The 26,986-nt window shown below is 39.9% G+C and overlaps 1 protein-coding gene across 4 annotated transcripts in view; it reads left to right on the forward strand.

The window, feature by feature from the left end:
- Positions 1-26,986, forward strand: part of PPP2R5A (protein phosphatase 2 regulatory subunit B'alpha) — a 76,684-nt gene that overhangs the window by 43,196 nt on the left and 6,502 nt on the right. For all 4 annotated transcript variants that reach the window (XM_002717413.6, XM_017347800.4, XM_070055259.1 and 1 more), the window contains 4 exons: positions 17,984-18,076; positions 24,085-24,215; positions 25,115-25,174; positions 26,597-26,705. In XM_002717413.6, coding sequence (XP_002717459.1) covers positions 17,984-18,076; positions 24,085-24,215; positions 25,115-25,174; positions 26,597-26,705 — 393 coding nt within the window. The remainder of the gene's footprint in view (positions 1-17,983; positions 18,077-24,084; positions 24,216-25,114; positions 25,175-26,596; positions 26,706-26,986) is intronic.

A 26,986-nucleotide genomic window follows, 5' to 3' on the forward strand; every position in this document is an offset into this window, starting at 1 on the left:
TTCATCAGTGTTGTAACACATATCAGTATTTTTTGTTGCTGAATACTATTCCATTGTATGAATATACCATGTTTGTTTATCCATTTATCAGTTGATGGACATTTAAATCATAACATTCTTTGCTGTTGTGACTAGAACTGTTATGAACATTCATGTGCAAATACTTTTAAGATTTATTTATTTGAAAGTCAGAGTTACACAGAGAAAGAGAGGCAGAGAGAGGTCTTCCGCTGGTTCACTCTCCAATTGGTCACAACAGCCAGAGCTTGTGCCAATCCAAAGCCAGGAACCAGGAGCTTCTTTCAGGTCTCCCATGCAGGTGCAGGGGCCCAAGGACTTGGACCATCTTCCACTGCTTTCCCAGGCCATAGCAGAGAGCTGGATCGGAAGTGGAGCAGCCGGGACTCAAACCGGTGCCTGTATGGGATGCCAGCACTGCAGGCAGTGGCTTTACTCGCTAAGCCACAGCACTGGCCCCATATACTGTTTTAAAGATTTACTTATTTTTTGTTAGAAAGGCAGAGTTACAGAGAAGAAGAGAGAGTTAGAGAAAGCAAGGAAGATCTTCCATTTGGTGGTTCACTCCACAAATGGCCCCAGAGAGAAAGAGAGAGACAGACAGATCTTCCATTTGCTAGATCACTCCACAGATGCCCCCAGTGGCTGTGGCTGGGCCAGGAGCTTCATTCAGGTCTCCCTCAGGGATGGCAGGGGCCCAAGTACCTGGGACATCTTCCATTGCCTTACCAGACACATTAACAAGTAGAACATCTAGAACTTGAACCCGTTCCGATATAGGTTGCTGACACTGTAGGCAGCATCCTAACCTGCTGTGCCACAACTCTGGCCCCTATGTCCTAGTTTTTGTTTGAAAGTTTGTTTCAGGCCGGTGCTGCAGCTCACTTGGCTAATCCTCCATCTGCAGTGCCAGCACCCCAGGTTCTAGACCTGGTTGGGGCGCCAGATTCTGTCCCGGTTGCTCCTCTTCCAGTCCAGCTCTCTGCTGTGGCCCGGGAAGGCAGTGGAGGATAACCCAAGTGCTTGGCCCTACACCTGCATGGGAGACCAGGAGGAAGCACCTGGCTCCTGGTTTTGGATTGGCGCAGCGCCATTTGGGGGGGTGAACCAACAGAAAGGAAGACCTTTGTCTCTCTCTCTCTCTCTCTCTCACTGTCAATCTGCCTTTCAAAAAAAAATGTTTCGAACAAAATATAATTTTTTCAGTCATCTCAAAATACTCTAATTTCACATTATTTCTTTTACCATTAGTTATTTAGAAATGTGATGTTTAATTTTTATATATTTGTGACTTTCCTAAATTTCCTTATTTAATTGATTTATAATACTAGCATACTGTGTTTAGAGAATAGACTCTGTATGATTTCATTCCTTTTATATGTATTGAGACTTATTTTATGACCAGCATATGGCCTGTCCTGTAGAATGTTTCATGTGTGCTAAAAAAAATGTTCTGTTGTTAGAATGTACTATTGAAGTCTGTCACATCTAGTTGGTTTATAGTGTTCTTCTGTTTCCTTGTTGATATTCTGTCCTATCCATATTGAAGGTGAGACTTTGTTAAGTATTACTGTAGAATGGTCTATTTCTCTTTTCAATTCTGTAAATTTTTGCTTCAAGTATTTTGGAGCCCTACTAATAGGTGTGCGTATGTTTGATGATAATAGTTACATCTTCCTCCTATGGAGCTCTTATTATAAATGTCCTTTGTCTCTAGTAACAATTCTGTGTTAAAGTTTATTTCATATGATATTAGTGTAGCTATTCTAGCTCTTTGTGTGATATATTTTTTCCATCCTTTGACTTTTAATCTGTTTGCTTCTATGACTCTAAGGTGTGTTTCTTATAAAAAGCATGTAGTTGAATCATCTAACAATTGCTTTTTAAACAGTTTTGAATCTATCTTCATATAGGAGTTTTTAATCCATGTACATTTAATGTAGTTAGGATTTAACTCTGCCACTTTGTCATTTTTTATGTCTTATTATCTTTGGTTCCTCTACTTCTTCATTACTGTCTTCTTTTTGTGTTAAATGTTTTCTAGGATGCCATTTTAAAACCCTTGTTTCTTTAACTATATGTTTCTTGAGTTACTTAGTGGTTTCCCAGGGAATTACAGTTAGTATTTTATTTATTTAATTTTTAAAGATTTATTTATTTGAAAGAGTTACAGAGAGGAGAGACAGATATCTTCCATCCAAATAGCCACAATGGTTGGGGCTGGGCCACACTGAAGCCAGGAGCCTGGAGTTTCTTCTGGGTCTCCCACATGGGTGCAGGAGCCCAAGGACTTGGGCGATCTTCCACTGCTTTCCCAGGCTCATTAGCAGGGAGCTGGGTTGGAAGTGGAGCGACCAGGGCTCAAACCAGTGCCTGTATTGGCAGCTGGCACTGCAGGCAGCAACTTTACCCGCTAAGCCACAACACCAGCCCTTGCGATGTATTTTAACAGAAAGCTTGAATTAGGAGCAGAGCTGGGACTTTAACCCAGGCATTCTGATAGGGGATACAAGCATCTCAAGCAGGATCCTTTTTGTTTGTTTGTTTTTTTGTTTTGGGACAGGCAGATTTAGACAGAGAGAGAGAAAGGTCTTCCTTTCTGTTGGTTCACCCCCTGAATGGCTGCTGCAGCCGGCGTGCTGCACCGATCCGAAGCCAGAAGCCAGGTGCTTCCTCCTGGTCTCCCATGCAGTCCCAAGCAGTTGGGCCATCCTTCACTGCCTTCCCGGGCCACAGCAGAGAGCTGGACTGGAAGAGGAGCAACCGGGACAGAATCTGGCGCCCCAACTGGGACTAGAACCCGGGATGCCAGCGCTGCAGGTGGAGGATTAGCCAAGTGAGCCGCGGCGCCGGCCCTCAAGCAGTATCTTAACTGCTCACCAAATGCCTGCCTTGGTGTAGATTTTTTTTTTTACTTTATTCTAGAATCTTGAAAGTTGATGGGTTTCAATTAGAGTTCATTGTGTAAATTAATATTTTTCATCAACTTTGAGTTGATTTTGGCCATTATTTCAAATATTTTTTCTGGTCCTTTTTCTTCTCCTGGGAAAGTTTATTTATGTGTTGTTACAGTTCATGGTGCCTTGTAAACCTTTGGAGTTCTATTCATTTTTCTTCATTCTTTTTTTCTTCCTGCAGCTCAGGGGTAAACTCTATTGACCGGTTTTGATATTCACTTATTCTTTCTTTAAGTAGCTCAAATTCTTTTTTGTTTTTATGGGAGAACAAATTTACTGAAGTCCTCACTCTACCTGATACACGAACTCTTTTTTTTATGCCAATGACAAGTATTCTTTTTTTGTTTTTAAGATTTTTTATTTATTTATTTGAGAGGTAGAGTTAACAGAGAGAAGGAAAAGAGAGAGGTCTTCCATCCACTGATTTACTCCCTATTGGCAGTAACAACTGGAGCTGGGCCAATCTGGAGCAAGGAGCCAGGAGCCCATGTGGGTCTGGGGCCCAGTTACTTGAGCCATCTTCCACAGCTTTCCCAGACCATAGCAGAGAGCTGGATCAGAAGAGGATCAACCAGGACTAGAACTGATGCTCATATGGGATGCTGGCACTGCAAGCAGAGGCTTAGCCTACTAGGCCACAGCGCCAGCTCCTTCATCAGTTCTTAGTTGAGACTGATGGTGTAGTAGTCTTCCTGTCCTATATGCCATTATGTGATAACTCATCCCCAAGAATCATTGGAAAAATGGTAATAAAACATTATTATATAGGAGTACTTCAGAAAGTTCATAGAAAGTGAAATTACATGATAAGTTCATTTTGGTGCAACTTTTTAAAAAATATGAATAGTTTTTTTCATTATGTACATTTTTCATAAGCTTTATTAAGATCCCCTCATATAGGTAGAATTGATTCTCTCTGGTTCTGTGTTATTCAGATATCCCCTCAGATATGTGGCTTTAGTACAGTGTTACTGAAGGCTCACTCAGTAGAATCACACTACTTCACTTGATACATTAAAAACTAGTACTCTTTAGACAGGATTCACAGATCATCTTACACCACTTGTGCGGCATGGTAAGCACGTACAAAGATTCCATTGTTGTGAAAATATTCTCACAGGTGTTAGTTTTCTTTTTTATATGTTCTTATGTATCTAGTCTTTTTGATTTTTAATTTTTTAAAATATACTTTGGGTTCTCCCATCCCCCAAGGCCTAATTAAAATAATGTGAGAATACGCAAATGGCACCTTCAGTTTGTGAATATTTTCTTTTTAAAGCAAACAGATAAAAGTTACCAAATCCAAAGGACTTATGCCCAGTGGTGTTCATTTATAAAATGGTTGATCATGTTTAGCTAATCATAATAATAGCAACAGCTGTCATTTTTTTAAGCAATTACTATGTTCAGGGGTAGCGGTAACTGCTTTATATGTATTATGTCATTTAATTCTTGTAGTAATACTATAAAAGAGCTGTCACATTTTATAGATAAACATACATGAGAATAAGAAACCAGCTCAAGGGGCTGGTGCTGTGAGTGGAAGGTTAAGCCTCTGCCTGCAGTGCCAGCATTGCATATGGTCACTGGTTGTAGTCCTGGCTGCTCCACTTCTGATCTAGTTCCCTGCTAATTGCCTGGGAAAGAGGCAGAATATGGCCCAGCTCCGGCTGTTGTGGCCATTTAGGGAGTGAACCAGTGGATGGAAGATTTCTCTCCCTTTCTTTCTCTCTCTCTCTTTTTCATATAAATAAATAAAAAATCTTTTTAAAAAACAACAAAAGCTTTTAGAAAAAAGAAATCTGCTCAAGATTATACAGGAGTCACGGCTGCTCCTCTTCTGATCTGGCTCTCTGCTATAGCCTGGGAAAGCAGTAGAAGATGGCTCAAGTCCTTAGACCCCTGCACCCGCATGGGAGAACCGGAAGAAGCTCCTGGCTCCTGGCTTCGGATTGGCGCAGCTCCGGCCATTGTGGCCATCTGGGGAGTGAACCAGTGGATGGAAGACCTCTCTCTCTTTTTCTACCTCTCTCTGTAGCTCTTTCAAATAAATGAAATAAATCTTTTTTTTTAAGATTATACAGGAACAAAGTGGCAGGTTTATAGCTTCAGTGGTGTTCCAAAATTCTTGTTCTTATTAAAAGCTTTATTTCCCTTAGATATCTCTATGACCATAAAGTAGTTTATAAACATTCCTATGAGATTTAATTCAATTGAAGCTTCATTATAGCATCAGTATATTAGCTCCTCTAAATAATTTAATGAGCCATTACTTATCTTTTTTTAGCCTTCATAAGTGAATTTTTTTAAAGATTTATTTATTTACTTGAAAGGCAGAGTTATAGAGAGGCAGATGGAGAGAGAGAGAGAGAAGAGAGAGAGAAAGAGAAAAAGAGAAAGAGAAAGAGAAAGAGAGAAGGAGGTCTTCCATCTACTGGTTCACTCCCCAGATGGCTGTATCCAGAGCCAGGAGTTTCTTCTGGGTCTCCCACATTGTTGTAGGGGCCCAGGGACTTGGGCCATCTTCCACTGCTTTCCCAGGCTGTAGCAGAGAGCTGGATCAGAAGTGGAGCAGCCAGGACTCCAGTGGGCACCCATTAGGGATGCTGGCACTGTAGGCAACAGCTTTACCCAGTACACCAGAGCACCAGCTCCCATAAGTGAGTTGTAAGGGTGTAATCATACAGATAACAGATATGCCACAGTTCAAGGGAATAAGAGATGATATACATAGATTCTAACAAGGATGGGGATTATCATTACTTAGCCTGGTGAAATGGGGATGATTCTGGTGACTGATCTTAAGTCCCAGTTTTCTACCATATGGCTGTGATTTCATTCCTGAACTTCTCTGAGCCTGCATCCTCCTTTATAACATTGAGGTGAAACAGGATTGATTGTTTAAGGATTAATGGTGTGCTGTATGCAAAGCCTAGCATACTCTTTTCTTTGCTGTCTTCCTTTTTTCCCCTTAAAATATATTACTTTTGGTAATTTGGGAAGAAGTATATTTTTGTTGGCATGGTTACCTTTATGTTGAAAGCTTTGTATGATACCCTTTTTTCTATTTCTTGCCCAGTTTCCTGGTTCTCTGGTATGAACAAAAGTAAAATAGAAAGTCTCTTCTTCCTTTATTTCCCTCTTCTCCAGCAGTTAATGTGCAGTAATATCCTTTTACTATCATAGTAAATATCTATATGACAATTTAAAGCTGCTTTTGCTTTCTATACACTCTTCTCCATCCCTTCTTTTAACTCTGTATTTTTGATAGTTGGATAATACCTACATGGTGAGAGTTATAAATGATTATATAGTATTCTGTCATTTGTGTCCCCATCACTGGTTATTAGTTCTACAGGTAATATTTTTAGTGTTTGCCATTAGTCCTTATATCAAAGGTTCTCTAATCATATCTTGGTAATTTGGAGCTTATTCTTTAGAAGAGTTCATAAGAACATTATTTCTAAATTCTTGCATTTTTTAAAAAAAGGTTTTTATTTATTTGATGGGCAGAGTGAGAGAGAGAGGGAGGGAGGGATCTTTGATCCACTGATTCACTCCCCAATTGGTTGGAACGGCTAAGGCTGTGCCAGGCCAAAGTCAGGAGGTGGGAATTCCATTCCTGCCTCCTACATGGGTGGCAGGGCCCAAGTACTTGGATCATCCTCCACTGCCCTCTCAAGAGCATTAGCAGGGAGCTGGATTGGAAGAGGAACAATTTGGACTCCGATATTGGATGCTAGCATCACAAGTAACAGCTTAACCTGCTGTGTCATAATGGAGCCCCAGATTCTTGCATTTTTAATAGCAGTATGTCCATTTTATTTTTAAAGATCAACTTTGATATAAAATCCTTGGTTCAGCTTTTTTCCTTGATTGCCTTAAATATGTTATTCCATTGTCTTCTGATTTCAGTGATTTTTCTTTCCTTTTTATGAAGACTTTGTCTTTTTGTTTGGATGCCCAAAGGTTATTTCCTTTAATGACCAGTTGGTTTAATGGATAATATGTCACTGGTGGGTTTTTGGGATTAGTTCTGCAGTTGACTAATGCTCTATTCCTATTTCTGACCTGTCTTATTTATTATTAAGAATTATTATTATTGTTTTTAGTATTCCTTTGTTTCACTTTTTTTTGACGATTTATTTATTTGAAAGGCAGAGTTACAGAGAAGCAGAGGCAGAGAGAGAGAGGTCTTCCATCTGCTGGTTCACTACCCAAATGTCCACAGTGACCAGGACTAGGCCTAGCCGCAGCCAGGAGCCAGGAACTTTATCCGGGTCTCCCACATGGGCATAGGGACCCAAGCTCTTGGGCCATCCCTCACTGCTTCCCCAGGTGCATTCACAAGGAGCTGAATTGGAGGTGGAGCAGCTGGCATTGGAACCGGTGCCCATTCATTATGCCACAGTGCCAGCCCCTGTTTCGCATCTTTGTTTTCCTTTTTAGGGCTGCATAATTTGGCTCTCCTTTGCCTTTTTCTCTGTTCTATTGAACACTAAAAATATGTGTCTCTTCTTTGGGGTTGTTTTTAGTTTTTCCAAGTTTCCATTTTCTTTTTCCTTTTTCTCTGACTTTAGTTGCAAGGCAGACTGACAATGAAGAGTTTTTGCAGCTTCAGTGGTGGAGGCAGTGCTGCCACAGGCAAGAACCATTAGAGGAAAAAGCTTGTCTTGAATAAAATACATAATGGTATTTTTCTATATAAGTATAAGGTTCCCTGGGAGAGGGAGGGGAGCCTTGCTTATATGGGCAGTGCTAAATATTATTTCAAATTAAATTATTTTTTATTTTGCAAGAACTTATATATTTTAATGACAGTTATATTTTCTTTTATTGTAAAAAAACAAGAGAAAGAAAATTATATTCTGTATAATTTGGGACACTTTAGAAAAGTTTTCCTCAGTATTATTTTTTTCATTGTGTTTAGTACCTAAGCTTCCAAATAAAATGGAAGAGGAGACCTTGGATCAGGGAAAGCTGCTAACAGTTTTAAGATTTATCAGCATGTTAGTACCTGTAAAATTAGAAAATCTGAAATGGTAATTTTTTTAATAGAACTGTACACAGATTCAACTGAAATTCTGTGCTATAATTGATATAATAGTGGTGATACTGTATTTAACAAAAATGCAGAGTTTTTTTTTTAATTTTTAAAAACTTTATTTTATTTAAAAGAGATACAGAGAGGGAGAGAGAGAGATTGATCAATCAGATCAATTGATTGATCAATCTTCCATCCACTGGTTCACTCCCCAGATGGCTAAAATGGCCTGGGGCTGGAAGCTAGGAGCCATGAGCTTCATCCAGGTTTTCCACTTGGGTGGCAGGGGCCCAGACACCTGGGCCATCCTCTGCTGCTTTTCCCAGGCCATTAGCAGAGAGCTGGATCAAAGTGGAGCAGCCTGCATGCCAGTTCCCATATCAGATGCCAGCATCACAGGCAGCGGCTTTACCCACTACGCCTTGACACCAGCACCAATGTAGAGGTTTTAAAAGCTTGAAATTCTTATTAGCTGATAAGTTACTTTTTAAAATTGTATTTAGTCAGATAGTTTTAAAAGAATCCTGTCTTTCAATTTTTAAAAAAATACAGTTTTCCCATTAGGATATTTGTATATGCTCATGGAAATTAAAGTGGAAATAAAGCCAAATAAGCCATTATGCTTTCTTTTTTTCACTGGATAATTAGATATTTCATTTAAATTCCCTGAAACCAGCTTTTTTTTCTATTTAACATTTAAGGAAATAGTGAGTTGCTTTAAAAAATGAGTTTTCTTCCAGAACACCTTCACAGAGGCATAGAAGAAGTTTTCATTCATCCATGGATTCCTTGATTGAAAGGTGCTGCCTTAGATATATATGTATCTATGTTTATGGTTACAGAAATGGTGGGGCCAGCGCTGTGGCATGTGGTGCAGCAGGTTAACGCCCTGGCCTGAAGCGCCAGCATCTGGTTCCAGTCCCGGCTGCTCCTCTTCCAATCCAGTTCTCTGGGATCTCACTCGCGGAGATCTTTCATTTAGGTCTTTTCTTTTTTCTTTCTTTCTTTTTTTTTTTTTTTTTTTTTAGCCAGAGTGTCTTGGCTTTCTATGCCTGAAATACTCTCATGGGCTTTTCAGCTGGATCCGTATGCCTTAAGGGCTGATTCTGAGGCCAAAGTGCTGTTTAGGACATCTGCCATTCTATGAGTATGCTGTGTATCTCGCTTCCCATGTTGGGTCGTTCTCTCCCTTTTTTATTCTATCAGTTAGTATTTGCAGACACTAGTCTTGTTTATGTGATCCCTTTGGCTCTTAGTCCTATCATTATGATCAATTGTGAACAGAAATTGATCACTGGGACTAGGGAGATGGCATTGTACATGCCACCTTGATGGGATTGAATTGGAATCCCCTGGTATGTTTCTAATTCTACCGTTTGGGGCATGTCAGCTTGAGCATGTCCCAGATTGCACATCTCTTCCCTCTCTTATTCCCACTCTTATATTTAACAGCGATCACTTTTCAGTTAAGTTTCAACACTTAAGAATAACTGTGTATTGATTACAGTATTCAACCAAAAGTATTAAGTAGAACAAACAAACAAAAAATACTAAGAGGGATAACGTATTAAGTTGTTCATCAATAGTCAGGGCAAGGGCTGATCAAGTCACCGTTTCTCATAGTGTTCATTTCACTTTAACAGGTTTCCTTTTTGGTGCTCGGTTAGTTGTCACCGATCAGGGAGAACATATAATATTTGTCCCTTTGGGACTGGCTTATTTCACTCAGCATAATGTTTTCCAAATTCCTAACAGGGGTCACTTTTCAGTTAAAATTTAAACACCTAAGAATAATTGTGTGTTAATTACAGAGTTCAACCAATAGTACTAGAACAAAAAAAATACTAAAATGGATAAAGTATTACATTGTACATCAACAGTCAGGACAAGAGCTGATCAAGTCACTGTTTCTCATAGTGTCCATTTCACTTCAACAGGTTTCCCCTTTGGTGCTCAGTTAGTTGTCGCCAATCAGGGAGAACATATGATATTTGTCCCTTTGGGACTGGCTTGATGTTTTCCAGATTCCTCCATCTTGTTGCAAATAACCAGATTTCATTGTTTTTCACTGCTATATAGTATTCTATAAAGTACATGTCCCATAATTTCTTTATTCAGTCTACTGTTGATGGGCATTTGGATTGGTTCCAGGTCTTAGCTATTGTGAATTGAGCTGCAAGAAACATTAAGGTGCAGACAGCTTGTTTGTTTGCCAATTTCATTTCCTTTGGGTAAATTCCAAGGAGTGGGATGGCTGGGTTGTATGGGAGGGTTATATTCAGGTTTCTGAGGACTGAATCTCCAGACTGACTTCCATAGTGGCTTCACCAGTTTGCATTCCCACCAACAGTGGGTTAGTGTCCCTTTTTCCCACATCCTCTCCAGCATCTATTGTTGGTAGATTTCTGAATGTGAGCCATTCTAACTGGGGTGAGGTGAAACCTCATTGTGGTTTTGATTTGCATTTCCCTGATTGCTAGTGATCTTGAACATTTTTTCATGTGTCTGTTGGCCAATTGAATTTCCTCTTTTGAAAAATGTCTATTGAGGTCCTTGGCCCATCTCTTAAGTGGGTTGTTTGTTTTGATGTTGTGGAGTTTCTTGATTTCTTTGTAGATTCTAGTTATCAACCCTTTATCTGTTGCATAGTTTGCAAATATTTTTTCCCATTCTGTCGGTTGCCTCTTCACTTTCCTGACTGTTTCTTTTGCAGTACAGAAACTTCTCAATTTGTTGCAATCCCAAATGTTAATTTTGGCTTTGACTGCCTGTGCTTCTGGGGTCTTTTCCAAGAAGTCTTTGTCAGTACCTATATCTTGCAGGGTTTCTCCAGTGCTCTCTAATACTTTGATGGTGTCGGGTTGTAGATTTAAGTCTTTAATCCATGTTGAGTGATTTTTTGTGTAAGGTGAAAGGTAGGGGTCTTGCTACATGATTCTGCACGTGGAAATCCAATTTTCCCAGCACCATTTGCTTTCCAAGACCATAGCATTGCTGGTAGATTGTAGCTGTATAATTAATCATCTTGAGGTTTTTTAGGGTGACTATTAAAAGCTGTGATAAAGTTGAGATGGAGCTGTAAAATTGCAGCAATGTGCCTAATGAAGGTTTCTTTGTGTTTTATAATTGTACTTTGAATCAGTTTGCCTGGAATTTTCTTTACATTTCACATTGAGAGTATCAAGTCCTTGATGCTAGAAATTAATTTGATAGGGTAGAAAGTGAATATTAAAACGCTGTTGTTCATGAAACGGAATAATCTCAAAATCTTTCAGACTACTGTTTCCGCAACACTTTCCATGAACTTTCTAAAAATGTGCTAATTTTCAGTTTATCCTTTTAAATCTAAACTGAGTGTAATGGAAATACTAATGAGCAATGGAATGAAATAGACAGAAGGACCAAAAGAAAGATCATTTTAGTACTAGATGGTCAGTTATACATTTTAGTTTACTAAGTAATATAATTTAGTGTACAGCAGTTTAAATTATTTTTTCTTTTTCTCTGATTACTTGTACTGGCTATTTATTGAAGACCAAAAATACAGGAATTTTCTGTATACCTGCTTTTAGATAACTAGAGTTGGCTGCTGTAGCACTCTGGAATACAGAGTGATTATGTTGTATTTTCATTTTCTTTTGTTATAATGTGGGATACTGACTAGATCATAGACTTTTATAAGACTAACCTGTATTTTTGGAACCAGGGGCTTCTTCTCAGGATTCCATAAGAAATTTCAGACTAGTGACATATCTTTTAACATATACCTTCTTAATAACTCTTGGATAACTATATTTTAAATATTCCCATGTGTTAAGAATCCAAAATGATAGGGAATCTAGCCTAATACACTAACTTTTTTTTTAAAGATTTATTTGAAAGGAAGAGTTACAGAGAGGCAGAGAGAGGGAAAGAATCTTCCATCCTCTGGTTCACTCTCCAGATGGCTGCAACAGTCGGAGCTGTGCTGATCCAAAGCTGGGAACCAGGAACCTCTTCTGGGTCTCCCTCGCAGGTGCAGGGGCCCAAGGACTTGGCCATCTTGTACTGCTTTGCCAGGCCATAGCAGAGAGCTGGATGGGAAGTAGAGCAGCCAGGATATGAACCGGTGCCCATATGGGATGCTGGCACTACAGGTGGTGGCTTTACCCACTATACTACAGTGCCAGCCCCTATAATGCTAACTTAAAAAAAAAAAAAGATTTATTTGAAAGAGTTCTAGAGAAGGAGGGACAAACAGATCCTTATCCTCTGATTTGTTCCCCCAGATGGCTGCAGTGGCCAGGGCTGGGCCAGGTTGAAACCAGGAGCCAGGAGCTTCATCTCTGTCTCCCATGTGGGTGGCAGGGGCCTAAACACTTGAGCCATCATCTGCTGCTTTTCCCAGGTCATTAGCAGGGAGCTGGATGGGAAGTGGAGTAGCCAGGACACAAACGTGTGTCCTTATGGGATGCCCATGTTGCAGGCAGCAGCTTTACCCACTATGCCACAATGCCAACCCCCTAATAAATTAACTTTTGTCCTTATATAAGGTCCAGAGTTTTTATTATACTTTGACCCTGCTGGTTCACTCCCCAAATGACAGCAGTAGCCAGGGCTGGGCCATGCTGAAGCCAGAAGACAAGAACTCCCATCTAGGTAGATGGCAGAGGCTCAAATACTTGGACCATTTTGCGCTGCCTTCCCAGGTACTGCAGCAGGGAGCTATATCAGAAGTAGAGCAGCCAGGATTCAAACCAGCTCTCTGGTGTAGGATGCTGGTGTCACAGTGCAGTTAAGGCTAGTGTGCCACACTGCTGCCCCCAGTTATTTATTGTTACCTTTCTAGTTCTTAATGGATAAAAGAGCAGAGGGGGTAAAAACCTACACTCAACTTTTAAGGCACATATGGAATCTGTTCTGTTTGCACAGGATGATGGAGAAACAGATTCTTAAGGAAGAGTTTTAGTGTTTAAAATGTCTCAAGTAATGCTCTAGGCACTTAATGTAAAATATGTCATATAGTTCAGTATAAGTCAGTCCTTATGAATTTAATAAATCATTTTTTAAAACTCATTAATTTACATTTAATAGAGGTTGGAAAATACTGGTCTGCTTACTCCTTGAAAGGGGCCCTTTATGTACTTGTAGACAACTAAAGTTGCTTCTGTGGGCCAAACATTTCCAGTTCCTTTCAAGTTATTTCAGGGCCAATGCTGTGGCGTAGTAGGTAAAAGCTGCCGCCTGCGGTGCCAGCATCCCATATGCGTGCCAGTTCTAGTCCTGGCTGCTCCGCTTCCAATCCAGCCCTCTGTTGTGGCCTGGAAAAGCAGTGGGAGGTGGCCCAAGTCCTTGGGTCCCTGCACCTGCGTGGGAGACCCAGAGGACACTCCTGGCTTCAGATCAGCGCAGCTTGAGTTGTTGCAGCCATCTGGAGAGTGAACCAGTGGATGGAAGATATTCTCTCTCTCTCTCTCTTTCTCTCTCTTTGCCTCTCTGCCTTTCGGTGACTGCCTTTCAAATAAAATAAATCTTTAAAAAAAATTCTTATTTCAAGGGGCCAGCACTGTGCCATAGCTGGTAAAGCTGCAGCCTGCAGTGCTGGCATCCCATATGGGCACCAGTTCAAGACCCAGCTTCTCCTCTTCTGATCCAGCTCTGTGCTATGGCCTGGGAAAGCAGTACAAGATGGCCCAAATCCTTGGGCCCCTGTACCAGTATGGGAGACCCAGAAGAAGCTCCTGGCTTCTGGCTTCAGGTCGGTGCAACTCCGGCCATTGCAGCCAATTGGGGAATGAACCATCGGATGGAAAACCTCTCTCTCTCTCTCTCTCTCTCTCTCTGCCTCTCCTCTCTCTGTGTAACTCTTTCAAATAAATCTTTAAAAAAAACTTATTTCAAGTACTTTGAAAACCTCTAAAGTTTTTAGTGATAAACACCAGAATTTTATACATTTTATTTTAACTACCTTGGGAAAGAAATGATCAAACATGAGTAGCATGATAAAATTATTTCCATTCCCTATACTTTCTATTTATAATTTTAAAAAAAAGATTTATTTGATAAGGTGAGTTACAGAGCAAGGAAGAGACAGAGATCTTCCATCTGCTCATTGATTCTCCAAATATCTGCAATGGCTTGGGCTGGGCTAGGCCAGAACTAGGAACCTGGAACTTCAACTGGATCTCCCCATGTAGGTGGCAAAGACTCGAGCACTTGAGCCATCTTCTGTTGCTTACCCAGGCATACTAGAGTATTTTAGGGTATGCAGAAATAGAAGTACCAGCCATACATTAAACATCTGTGAAGTCTGCATTAGTGAATTTAATCCATTGCTGAAATGTATATTATTCTTTGAAACTTTGTTACTTGGATTCTTGGAGCAAATTACTTCTTTCATATAGAACATAAATAAATTTCCGTAACTATGTTCAGACAAAATTAACAATTAATTGCCGGCGTCGTGGCTCAATAGGCTAATCCTCCACCTTGCGGCGCCGGCACACCGGGTTCTAGTCCCGGTCGGGGCGCCGGATTCTGTCCCGGTTGCCCCTCTTCCAGGCCAGCTCTCTGCTATGGCCAGGGAGTGCAGTGGAGGATGGCCCAGGTGCTTGGGCCCTGCACCCCATGGGAGACCAGGAAAAGCACCTGGATCCTGGCTCCTGCCATTGGATCAGCGCGGTGCGCCGGCTGCAGCGGCGGCCATTGGAGGGTGAACCAACGGCAAAGGAAGACCTTTCTCTCTGTCTCTCTCTCTCACTGTCCACTCAGCCTGTCAAAAAAAAAAAAAAAAAATTAACAATTAATGATTTTCATTAAATACTGAGCTTCTATTGTGTGCCAGATATTATTCTAAACAGTGTGGGGGGAGGAATTCTGAGCTAAGCAAAAATCCTTAACCTCCTTTTGGAGATAAACAAATTAGTAATCTACCAAATACATTCTGTATCAGGCTATGATAAATATGAGAAAAAAATAGTGCAGAATAAGGGTATATATACATTGACATGAGGCAGCTTTCAATTTTACATAAGCATAGTCTTTTTTTTTTTTTAAGATTAATTATTTGTAAGCAGAGTTACAGATAGAGGAAGAGGCAGAGAGAGGGGGTCTTCTATCCGCTGGTTTACTCCCCAAATGGCCACAATGACTGGAGCACAACCGATCTGGAACCAGGAGCCAGAAGCTTCTTCCAGGTCTCCCGTGTGGGTACATGGGCCCAAGGACTTGGACCATCTTGTGCTGCTTTCCCAGGCCATTAGCAGAGAGCTGAATTGGAAGTGGAGCAGCTGGAACTCGAACTGGTGCCCATATAGGATGATGGCGCTGCAGGTTGAGGCCTCCCTTACTGCACCACAACACTGGCCCCACAAGCATAATCTTACTTGTACCATTTTGGAGATTTTCAGCCCTGTAGATTGACTAGTGTTTCTTCTAGAAGGTGGTCCAAATGTTGGGCCCCTGCACTTGCATGGGAGACCTGGAAGAAGCTCCTGACTCCTGGCTTTAGATGCACCGAGCACTGGCCATTGCAGCTATATGGGGAGTGAACCAGTGATGAAGACCTTTTTCTGTCTCTCCCTTTTCTCTGTAACTCTGGCTCTCAAGTAAATATACATATATAAGAATAGGCATTGAATAAGTTGCACTGTCAGCAAGACTGTGTAGCAATCCATGAGACTTTGCTAACTCTTCAAAGTACTCCATAAGTTTAAAATAATTTTGCATGTGTGTGCCCCAAAGCAAAATTACTTACATTAGTTAAAAATTACCCATGGAGGAAGGCATTTGGCACAGCAGTTAAGATGCCTGTGTGCCATAGTGGAGTGCCTGGGTTCAGTAGACTATTCTTACTCCAGCCTTCTGCTAGTGCAGTCCAGGGAGGCAGCAGCGATGGTCAAGTAATTGGTCTTTGCCACCCATGTGAGAAACCTGAAGCAAGCTCCAGCTGTCAGCTTCAGCCCTAGCTGGGGGCCATTGTGGGCACTTGGGGACCGACCTAGTAGAAGGGAGCGTGCTCTCCTCTCACAAATACATTTTTAAAAATATTACCTGTAATTGGTATCAACTTCTATTTTTCTCATTATATCTTTAATTCATAATAAATATTAAAAGTTAGGTAATATTAGATCAAGTAAGCATTGCTCCTTTACACAGTCGGACAAAACGCATCAAAAAAACTGTATTTACTCAGATCCCAAAAATATTATTAGCCTTACATTATTCAACAAACAGTAATAAAAGTATGTTGTCCTGTGGTGAATGACAGGACTAGATTTGGTAATGCTTTTATATACTATATTCTATGAATTTAATGTGCCAGTTTCTTTCATTATCCCCCACACACACTATATCTGTTCTAACTGGCTACTAAATGTTTATTGAATGACAACTTTTACTTTGGGATTTAATCCTCCCTTTTTATTTTTAGTATGCTAAATTGATATACTGTTTAATGGCTAACAAATTAAGGTACATTTTGGGCTGAACTCCTGCCTTTTATAGCTATTAAAAACCAAATTACAGTTACTGAAACACCTGTAGTTGTATCTGCCTTTCTTCTTGAAAGTAAGGGTGGCAGATTGAATGAAACATTGCTTTTAATCCTGATCTGTGGTAGCAGGTGGACATCTGTGGTTACCTTCAGGATGCTTGGCACTTAACTAGAAGCCCTGCTCTGACTTTTGTTCTTCTACTGTAGCAGAGAGACATGCCTGCCCTTGCCCTGCACTTAAATAACTTGGTTAATTATTGCCTAAGTGAGGATAGTTTATGCTGGTTTTAATTTTTTCCCACTGTAGTTTTATAGAAATACTTGAAATTCTTCTTTTTTAATTGCTGTTGGAACACTACCTCTTTTTTTTAATTATTATTATTATTATTTTTTTTTTTTTTTGACAGGCAGAGTGGACAGTGAGAGAGAGAGACAGAGAGAAAGGTCTTCCTTTACCATTGGTTCACCCTCCAATGGCTGCCGCGGCTGGCGTGCTGCGGCCAGCACACCGCGCTGATCCGATGGCAGGAGCCAGGTACTTCTCCTGGTCTCCCATGGGGTGCAGGGCCCAAGCACTTGGGCCATCCTCCACGGCCTTCCCGGGCCACAGCAGAGAGCTGGCCTGGAAGAGGGGCAACCGGGACAGAATCCGGCGCCCCAACCGGGACTAGAACCCGGTGTGCCGGCGCCGCAAGGCGGAGGATTAGCCTAGTGAGCCGCGGCGTCGGCCACTACCTCTCTTATCTGGAGGTTTCTACCCTTTGTATTTAAGGAACTCTAAAGATTAAAATTGAGGTAGGTTAGCAGTCCTCTGGTGAGTATGTATTTTAGAATACTTTGTCTCTTAACATGTTGCAGGCATTATGATTATTTTCTAGTTTCTGTAACTTAACATTTTTCAGTAAGTAATACAAAACAATAAATACACATTGAAGTTTACCAGCTTAGGAGACCAACCTCTGAATATATAGCTTTTTTTTTTTTTTTAATGTATTTTGGTGCCAGCGCTGTGGCGCAGCAGGTTAATGCCCTGGCCTGAAGCACCAGCATCCCTTATGGGTGCTGGTTCGAGACCTGGCTGCTCCACTTCAATCCAGCTCTCTGCTGTGGCCTGGGAAAGCAGTAGAAGATCGCCTAAATCCTTGGGCCCCTGCACCCACGTGGAGACCCAGAAGCTCCTGGCCTCTGGCTTCAGATCAGCACAGCTCGGGCCCTTGTGGCCACCTGGGGAGTGAACCAGCAGATGGAAGACCCCTCCACCCCCTTCCTCTCCTCTCTCTCTGTAACTTTTTCAAACAAATAAATAAATCTTAAAAAAAAAACTGTATTTTTAGAAACTGTTACCAGTTTACTATGATGAGATCTGAAAGCTCTTGTCTGAAAGTTGAGATTCATCTGCAAGTTGGTGGGGGGTGTGTTTTGTATATAAGGTGATGTTTGGGTGGAATTTTATAGCTGTCCTCTTAGCTTTCCTTTCACTTTCTCTCACAGTTGGTGTATGAATTCTTCTTGAGATTTTTGGAGAGCCCTGATTTCCAGCCTAGCATTGCAAAGCGATACATTGATCAGAAATTTGTACAACAGGTAAGGAGCTCTATCTTAAATTTTCTTAGATTCATTGTAGCAATGGGTTATTAAGTTGTGATTAAAATAGTCTCAAAAGTTCAATGGTTTATTTCAGTTTTACAGTATTTAATATTCTTGCTGATTAGGAGAAAAGTAAGACAGCTTTGGTACTACAAGAGTATTTTTGTAAAGGTTAAGCTTCCTGTGAAGTCAAATTATCCTATCCAATCGTAAATTCTCAGTCATTTCATAAAGACCAGAAAAGCACAGTATCTGACTGGGAATATTAGGTCTGACCATTTAATCCAAGAGCCAAACTTCTTTTAGATAAAATTCTTGAACTTGTATTTGACATATGTTTTAAACACTATGACTTTGAAATAACAGAGGAAAGATGGGAAGGGACCGTTGTTAAGAGTTGGGCTGCAGACTTCTGTCCTGTCACCAGGTACCACTTTCCTTTCCCTTTTTCCTTTCCCGTTCCCACCTTAAGCATTCTAGCTAACTGGTTTTTAATGACAGGTAAAACGGTCTCATTAGGCAGGAGGTAAAGTTAAACATTTATGTGAAATATGATAACTTCTTTCTTTTAATAAGTTGGTTATTAGCCATTATTTTTGGAACCTAATACAATAAATTTCTAGGAATGTGTTCAATTTTAATTTCAGTAACTTTTCAGCAATTTTTTAGAAATATTTATTTATTTAAAAGTCATAGTTACACAGAGAGAGAAGGGGAGGCAGAGAGAGAGAGAGAAGTCTTCCATCTGCTCGTTCACTCCCCAATTGGCTACAATGGCCAGAGTTCGGCTGATCAGAAGCCAGGAGCTTCTTCCGGGTCTCCCGTATGGGTACAGGTTCCCAAGGACTTGGGCCATCCTCTACTGCCTTCCCAGACCATAGCAGAGAACTAGATCAGAAGTGGAGAGCAGGTACCCATATGGGATGCTGGCACTGCAGGCAGCGGCTTTACCCACTACACCACAGTGCCGACCCCACTTTTCAACAATTTAAAGGCTTCCTTCTAAATACATTTGTCTGTATAGTGAATAAATGACAAGGAAAAGTCTGCGTGTTCACAACAGATTTTTTTTTCCCAAAATTTTTGGGTATGTGGATGAGAGAGAAAGAGAGAGGCAGAGACAGATCAAGAGAGATCTTCTGATTCACTCCCCAAATGCCCATAACAGCCAGGACTGGACTAGGTCAAAGCCAGGAGCTCAGAACTCCACCCAGGTCTCCCACATATGTGGCAAGGACTCCCAAGTACCTAAGCCATCATGTGCTGCTTCCCAGGGTACACATTAGCAAGAAACTGGAATTGGAAACAGTCAGGACACAAACTCAGGTCTAGGCACTCCAGTATGGGGTTCAGGTATCCCAAATGGGAACTTACTCCCTAGGCCAAATACCTGCTCCTCAATTTCTTTCTTTAAAAAAAATTACTTGGAAGGCAGAGCAAGAGAAAAAGCTGTCTTCCATCTGCTGGTTCACTCCCCAAATGCTTACAACATGGAAGCAGAGCCCACAGAAATGGAGGGCCCACTGTATGTGGAATTAGCTGATTGTGAAGTATATCAGACCTTTCTAGGTCTGTTGTTTCTTGTGAAATACTTATCAGTACATAAGTGTTCATTAGCATTTGATGCTGAGGCTGGGATTAAAATATTTACAAGGACTTTTCCACCCTTCAAACCACCTTTGTGTGTCCCCTATATAAATATGTGTATGTTTAGAGCTCATTTTTGATCATTTTTAACTATCCCCCAACCTCATATAGAGTATTCTGAGTAGTGGCTGTGATGTACTGATGAACGGAGAACACTGTCAGCCTACAGCAGACCCTTGAACCATTTAAGCAGCTCTTCATAAACTAGAAACTAATATTTATCAGATGTGTTAACAATAAAGTGTGCATCTCCATCATGAGTAAAAGTTGCATTATATGGAGTTACATTATTTTGGTAATTGCCAATGAGTGCATATTTATTTCCTTCTGTAGCTCTAGTGTGCAATACACTAAGGGGCCCTAGTAATAGCATATTAAATTATATTCAAGAGAAAAGCAGGTTGAGGGGAACAACTGCCTTAAATGTTCCTCATTCTAGAGTTTGAGATACTTAAACTGTTGGATTACACTGTGGGTTTGAGAAGAAATGGAAAACTGGTAGAGTGGGACCCATTTTCTTTTCTTTCTCCCCACCCCCTTTTTAAAAGACCATTGATTGATTGATTTGATTTGATTTGATTTGAAAGGCAGAGTTAGAGAGGAAAAGAGAGAGTGATTGATATCCCAACTGCTGATTGACTCCCCAAATGCCACAATGGCCAGGCCAAAGCCAGGAGCTTCATCTTCATGCAGAGGCCCAACCACTTGGGCCATCCTCTGCTGCTTTCCCAGACACTTAATTAAAGTAGGCAGCTGAATCAGATGTGGAGCAGCTGGGACTTGAACCGGTGTCCATATGGAATGCCAGCTTTGCAAGCAGTGGCTTAACCCTTGAACTACCTGGGATGCCAACGTTCAATGATTTGTTTTTAGTGGTTTATGAGTGCTTTCACAAACACTTCTGAATTACTCTTAGGGTGTTGCCTTAATAAAGAGGATGTATGAGAATTCTCAGCTTTTATATTTTGAAATGATTTGGGAGATGGTAAGTTTCAAGAAATGAAAACAAAAACAATTGCATTATTTCGATTTATGTTCAAGTCAAAGAATTTCAAAAGAAAGAAGGGAACTAAGATTTATTGAGTGCTTTCTAGGTTCCAGGTACTGTCCTGTGATTTTATATGAAGCGTTAGACCAGGGCCAGTGCTATGGCATGGTAGGCTAAGCTCCTGCCTGCAGTGCAGGCATCCCATATGGGCACTGGTTCCTGTCCCAGCTGCTCCTCTTCCAATCCAGCTCTCTGCTTGTGGCCTGGGAAATGTAGAAGATGGCCCAAGTGCTTGGGCACCTTCACCCACTTGGGAGACCCGGAAGAAGCTCCTGGCTCCTGCCTTTGGATTGGCTCAGCTCCAGCTGTTGCAACCATTTAGGGAGTGAACAAGCGAATGGAGGATAGACCAAATGCAATTTCACAAAGCTAATAGGTGGCACAATCAGGATTTGAAGTAGACTTTCACCCTGATAGAACCTTTTCTTTTTTTAAATTTTTTTAACTTTTATTTAATAAATATAAATTTCCAAAGTACAACTTTTGGATTATAGCGGCTTTTTCCCCCAATAACCTCCCTCCCACCCACAGTCATCCCATCTCCCACTCCCACCCCATTCACATCAAGATTCGTTTTCAATTATCTTTACTTAGTATATACTAAATTGATCTTCTGTATATAAAGATTTCAACAGTTTGCACCCACACAGAAACACAAAGTATAAAGTACTGTTTGAGTACTAGTTATACCGTTAATTCGCATAGTACAACACATTAAGGACAGATATCCTACACGGGAAGTAAGTGCACAGTGACTCCTGTTGTTAACAATTGACACTCTTATTTATGACGTCAGTAATCACCCGAGGCTCTTGTCATGAGCTGCCACGGCTATCTTGAGTTCACCAACTCTGATCTTATTTAGACATGATAGAACCTTTTCTAAAAAAAAAAAAAAAAAAAAAAAAAAAAAATTCATCATTTATCTGTGAAGAAACATGAGCTCAATAGTTATGAATGCCCCTTAAAAACATTTAGATATTAAGCTAGTATCAGAATCAGACTAATAATCAGAATTTTGTTTCCTAATTCCTAGTTTTGTGAATTTCATCTTGTAAGTGTTCTCTCTAAAAAGTTTAGGTTATAATTTTTGAAAATAGATTTCTCTAGAGTTGAAACCAATAATAACTGTTCTTTAATATTTTGCCTCCTGAAGATCAATTTGTATTAAAATATATTTGTTCTTGAATTAGACATGACCTCAACCTTGATAATTATCAATTTCAAATTTATCAATTTGAAAGCCTTTCAAGTAAATCCAGCATCAAAACTTGAATTTGAGTGACTTAAGTGTATAATTTTGCCATTTTTAATTAGAATAATTTGAAATGAATTTACTAGGATTATTAACATAAGTTCCCATATTGCATAGGTACTTTACTGGAGCCTTGATGCCCTAACAACCTAGTGAACAGAGAATACAAACTCCAAGTAATTTACTGGCTCGGAGGATAGATAAATATGACTTGAGTCATCACTCCCAGGTTTGAGATGCACAATTCAAGACAGAATAAAAACTTCTGATGAGATTCACAGCTTGCCATCTTCAGTGTGATTATCAATCACAAAGAAGCATTCCTGATTATTTCATAGATATTCGTAGAGTTTTTTCATAAGAATATCAAGTGTTTCATTTAAAAAAAAACAGTAATACTCTTTTGACAGAAGAAATTTTTTAAAAAGTTTGTATTTATTTGAAAGGCAGAGTTACAGAGAGAGGTCTTCATCCACTGACTCGCTCCCCAAAAGGTACAACAGCCAGAACTTGGTTGATCCAAAGCTTCTTCCAGGTCTCTCACATGGGTGCAGGGGCCCAAGGACTTGGGCCATCTTCCACTGCTTTCCCAGGCACATCAGCAGGAAACTGGATTGAAGTGGAAGCAGCCAAGACTTGAACTGGCATCCATGTGGGATTCCAGCATGCAGGCGGAGACTTTTAGCCTACTATGCCACAGCGCTGGCCCCAAAATTAAGTTTATTTACCATCTTAAAATAGATTTTACATTTTGACTTTAAATTAAAGTCTTGTATCCAATGCTTTGCTGAACAGTTGTATAAAGTTATAGCAAAATATGTATTAGGTCGATTTGAACTTTTTTTTTTTTTTTTAAGATGTATTTATTGGAAGGGCAGAGTGACAGAAAAAGAGAGGGATGGAGATCAAGATCTTCTGGTTCACTCCCTAAATGGCTGCAACAGCCAGGGTGGGCCGGGCAGAAGCCAGGAACCTGGAACTCCATCCAGACACTCCAGAAGGGTGGCAGAGGCACAGTCCTTGGGCCGACATCTGCCTCCCACGCACATTAGCAGGGAGCTGGTGCACCTGTGTGGGATGCTGGCATCACTGTGTACAGCACTAGCCATGGTTTCAATTTTGACTACTTGCTAAGCTAACCTCAAGTAAAGCAAATGGCCTTTTCTTTCTTTCTGCTCTGTTGTGTGTCTGCCAGTACTTTCTTCTGATAACTGAATATTAATTTTTGAGCTGTTGGCAAAGGTGACCTTCTTGAAGTTTTTATTGTAAAATCACAAAAAAGGTGGTTTGGTTTGAGTAAGTCTAGTGAACTATTATTTAGAAATCTGGTTTGTTAAACCATTAATTCGATGTCTTTATTTAAAAACTTACAATCTTATATGTAGTTTTGGCTTACTATCAGAAAGCATTAAAACTCTCAAATCTTAACACTAAATCATGAGCAGTGTTTAGATGTGAGGAGAAGGATAGGGATTTTAAAATCAGGGAAAAAGCAAAGAAAAAAATCTAGTTTTTGAAGTGTTTTTATTGTTTCAAAAAACAGCTTTTTTTGGCTTTATTATTTAGCAAGAATAAAATCAGTCTGGTAAAGCAAAATCTTTTAAGAAAATTAAGATTTATGTTGTGATAATTGGTGGATATATTCTTTAATTTCAGACATTAACTCTGAAGTATATTTCCCTTTTTTATCAGACCATTATATTAAATCTGATAGATTTTTCAACATTGTGCCTGTCAGTATGCCTACAAAATCATCTGTAAGTGTCCAAATGAACCCAAATTCTTGGCCATAATTTTTGATCATGCCTTCATTTCTTACTTCTTGGGGGAAAAAAGAGGTGTTATTTTGACAACTAGGCTTACATATTGTGTTGTTAGATTATCTTTCAATGAACTATTTTAAATGTTTAAATTAGGGGCCACTTATTATACCATCAATAGCTGATTAAAGAGAACCAACTATTTCTAGAAAAAAAATTAAGATTTAATGGAGTCTTAAAGTGAAGTTTCAGCTCGATTATTTTTTAAAAGTAATTTCTCAGATTTTCTTTAAAGCTCCTGGAGCTTTTTGATAGTGAAGATCCGAGAGAACGCGACTTTCTGAAGACTGTTCTGCATCGGATTTATGGGAAATTCCTTGGATTAAGAGCATTTATCAGAAAACAGATTAACAACATTTTCCTCAGGTAAATCATTCATTTACAGCACTTTTTCTTCCCACCCACATATCATCCCTTTAGTCAAGTTCCTTTCAACTTCTAGTTTAAAAGGTTAATTTTTAATATCTAAAACATACAAATTTAACTGGTAGTATTTGAGTCATTTTTAGCCCAGTTTGTATCACTTGATTGCATCTAACTTGAGACCCACTTAGATAAGTGCATAGTAGTCAGGAGCACAGTTTTGTAGAGGTGATGGTATTCATATTTAAGATGTATTGAGAGAAGGAGAATTTGTATAGCTTCCTATTTGAGATTTTAGTTTAAAAAATATGAAACTATTTGAACCAGTAGCACTTTGTACTTTGATTATCCAACAAAGTTAAATTCATATAGAACCCATCATTTCACTGTTTCATGAATGTCATGATTCAGTTGAGTATTTGCTTCCCATCACGAGATGGCACATGACACCGACATTTCAGGTTCGCTCCTGGTTAGAGAGGCGCTCCTCCTGAGAGGGCGCATTCTCTTGTTCCCTGTCCTCGTCTAAGTCCACTTCAGACTTCTGTGAAGTCACTGAGTTTATGAGCCTAATTTTGGAAAACAAGGCAAGCTGTGCAGAGGTTAACTATTTTGAGAGGTATTTGAGAAAACGCATCTTTTCTATAAATTATTAAGTAAAATGGAATATTCCAAGTGAAATGGTAGTTACCTTTACCTACATCAAGTTTTAGCAAAGGCATATGTGATTTCATGGGACACAGACCTTCTTTTCTAAAATTGCTATGAATTAACTGAATTGGGGCAAAATAGCTTACAAAGCAAACCTAAAAGTTGTGTTTCTCATATGTCATTGGATTTCCTCACCTTTCTGCCTAGTTCTCTTAGTTTAGTATTCTGATGTTTATCTTTTTTAAATTCAGGTTTATATATGAAACAGAACATTTCAATGGTGTTGCTGAACTCCTTGAAATATTAGGAAGGTATGTCATTTTTTGTTTCGTTTTAAAAATCAAGTAACTTTGAATGGTCTCTGTATTACAACATTTATCAGGGGTTGGAGAAATTATTTTATATTTTAGTGTATAGAGCACAAGACATAGTTTCTCAACTGAATTCTTACTACAGCTTTTTCAGAACAGCCTTCCTGGTTCTGAAGCTATGGCAGGTTTTATGCCTGATCTTGCCAGACTGCCACAGAAATTTATAGACTGTAATTGGAGAAGAGATGAAATAAGCTTTAGTATTTCATGAGTGAAGTTAAACATCTTTTTTATTATTGTTATAGCCTTTGCTCGTTTTCCTGCTGGACTAAGACCTTTTTCCTTTTTATTTTTTAAGATTTATTTATTTGAAAGAGTTAGAGAAGTAGAGAGGTCTTCCATCTGCTGGTTCACTCCCCAGATGGCTGCAGGGGCCCAAGGACTTGGGCCATCCTCTACTGCTTTCCCAGGCCACAGCAGAGAGCTTGATCGGAAGAGGAACATCCAAGAACAGAACCGGCACCTGCATAGCTTTAACCCACTATGCCACAGCGCCAGCCCGTTTTTTTGAACTCTTTATTTAATAGAGTCATTAAGCTTTGGACTTTAATGTAAATTAAAAGTATGGTGTCTCAAAAATAAAACATTATGTTGGGAAAAATAAGTAAGCGTTAGTGAACCTTCAGCAAAGTTTCAGGAATTCTTCCTCAGAGGTTGAGAGACCATTCCTAACCATCTTAGAGGAGCTCAGAGTCGGGTATCATGTTCCCTGTTCACCAGTATAAAATTATTACCTATTACTATCTAGAGAATGATTTTAGTCTCTGGTATTTAGAAAATGTGGAGACAAAAAAAAGATTTTTTTAAAAGGTATAGTTAGAGTGCTTCTATCACTGGTTCACTCCCCAAATGGCTGCAATGGCCAGGGCTGGGCCAGGCAAAAACCTGGAGCTTCTTCGGGTCTCCCAGATGGGTGGCAAGGGCCCAAGCACCTGGATCGTCCTCCACTGCCTTCCCGGGCACTGGCAGGAAGCTGGACCGGAAGTAGAGCAGGTGCTGGCTCAATCCCCTATGCCATCATGGCAGCCCCTAAAATAGTGTCATGATACCGAGTCTCTCGCAGCTTTAGGGAAGAAACACAAAAGCCAACAATGAATAAATAAAATCGGATTTATAGAAAATGAAAATGGGAATTGCTTGCTGGGACATTCACTCGAAGTCCTCATTTTCCTCTGTGACCACTGACTGAATTAAGAGGCGCAAACCCCATAGGAATTCTTTTCCAAAGTCTGGATGAAGAAATTGTCACACAAAAGGAGGGCTGCGGCACAGCACTGTCCCTTCTGTATTCATGGATATTGTAACTTTAGAAACAGAGTCCTAACTACTTAACCCTTCCCCCTGCCTTTTTTTCCCCTCCAGTATTATCAATGGCTTTGCATTGCCACTGAAAGCAGAACATAAACAATTTCTAATGAAGGTTCTTATTCCTATGCATACTGCAAAAGGATTAGTTTTGTTTCACGCTCAGGTAAGTTTCAAAAAACTTTCAAATGAAATGAATATTGTTTTGAAAATTAACATAAGTCACAGAAACTGAATGGTAATTTTAAATATAATTAAGCAACTTGTTTTGTAAATTGCCTAAAGCAAACTATTACAAAGTATTGTGATAATCAGTTATTAAATAAGACCAATGATCTTTCAGTGCAGCTAGAGAAAAGATAACAGCAGTTTCCCTTATTAGGCCTTGACCTAATAATTGTGACTTTGAATAAATCCCTGCAAAATGTTCCTTACAGCTGTGATAAC

The sequence above is a fragment of the Oryctolagus cuniculus genome, chromosome 13 (assembly GCF_051225735.1).
Source record: "Oryctolagus cuniculus isolate XC-2025 breed Fujian yellow rabbit chromosome 13, ASM5122573v1, whole genome shotgun sequence".
Classification (NCBI taxonomy): Eukaryota; Metazoa; Chordata; class Mammalia; order Lagomorpha; family Leporidae; genus Oryctolagus; species Oryctolagus cuniculus.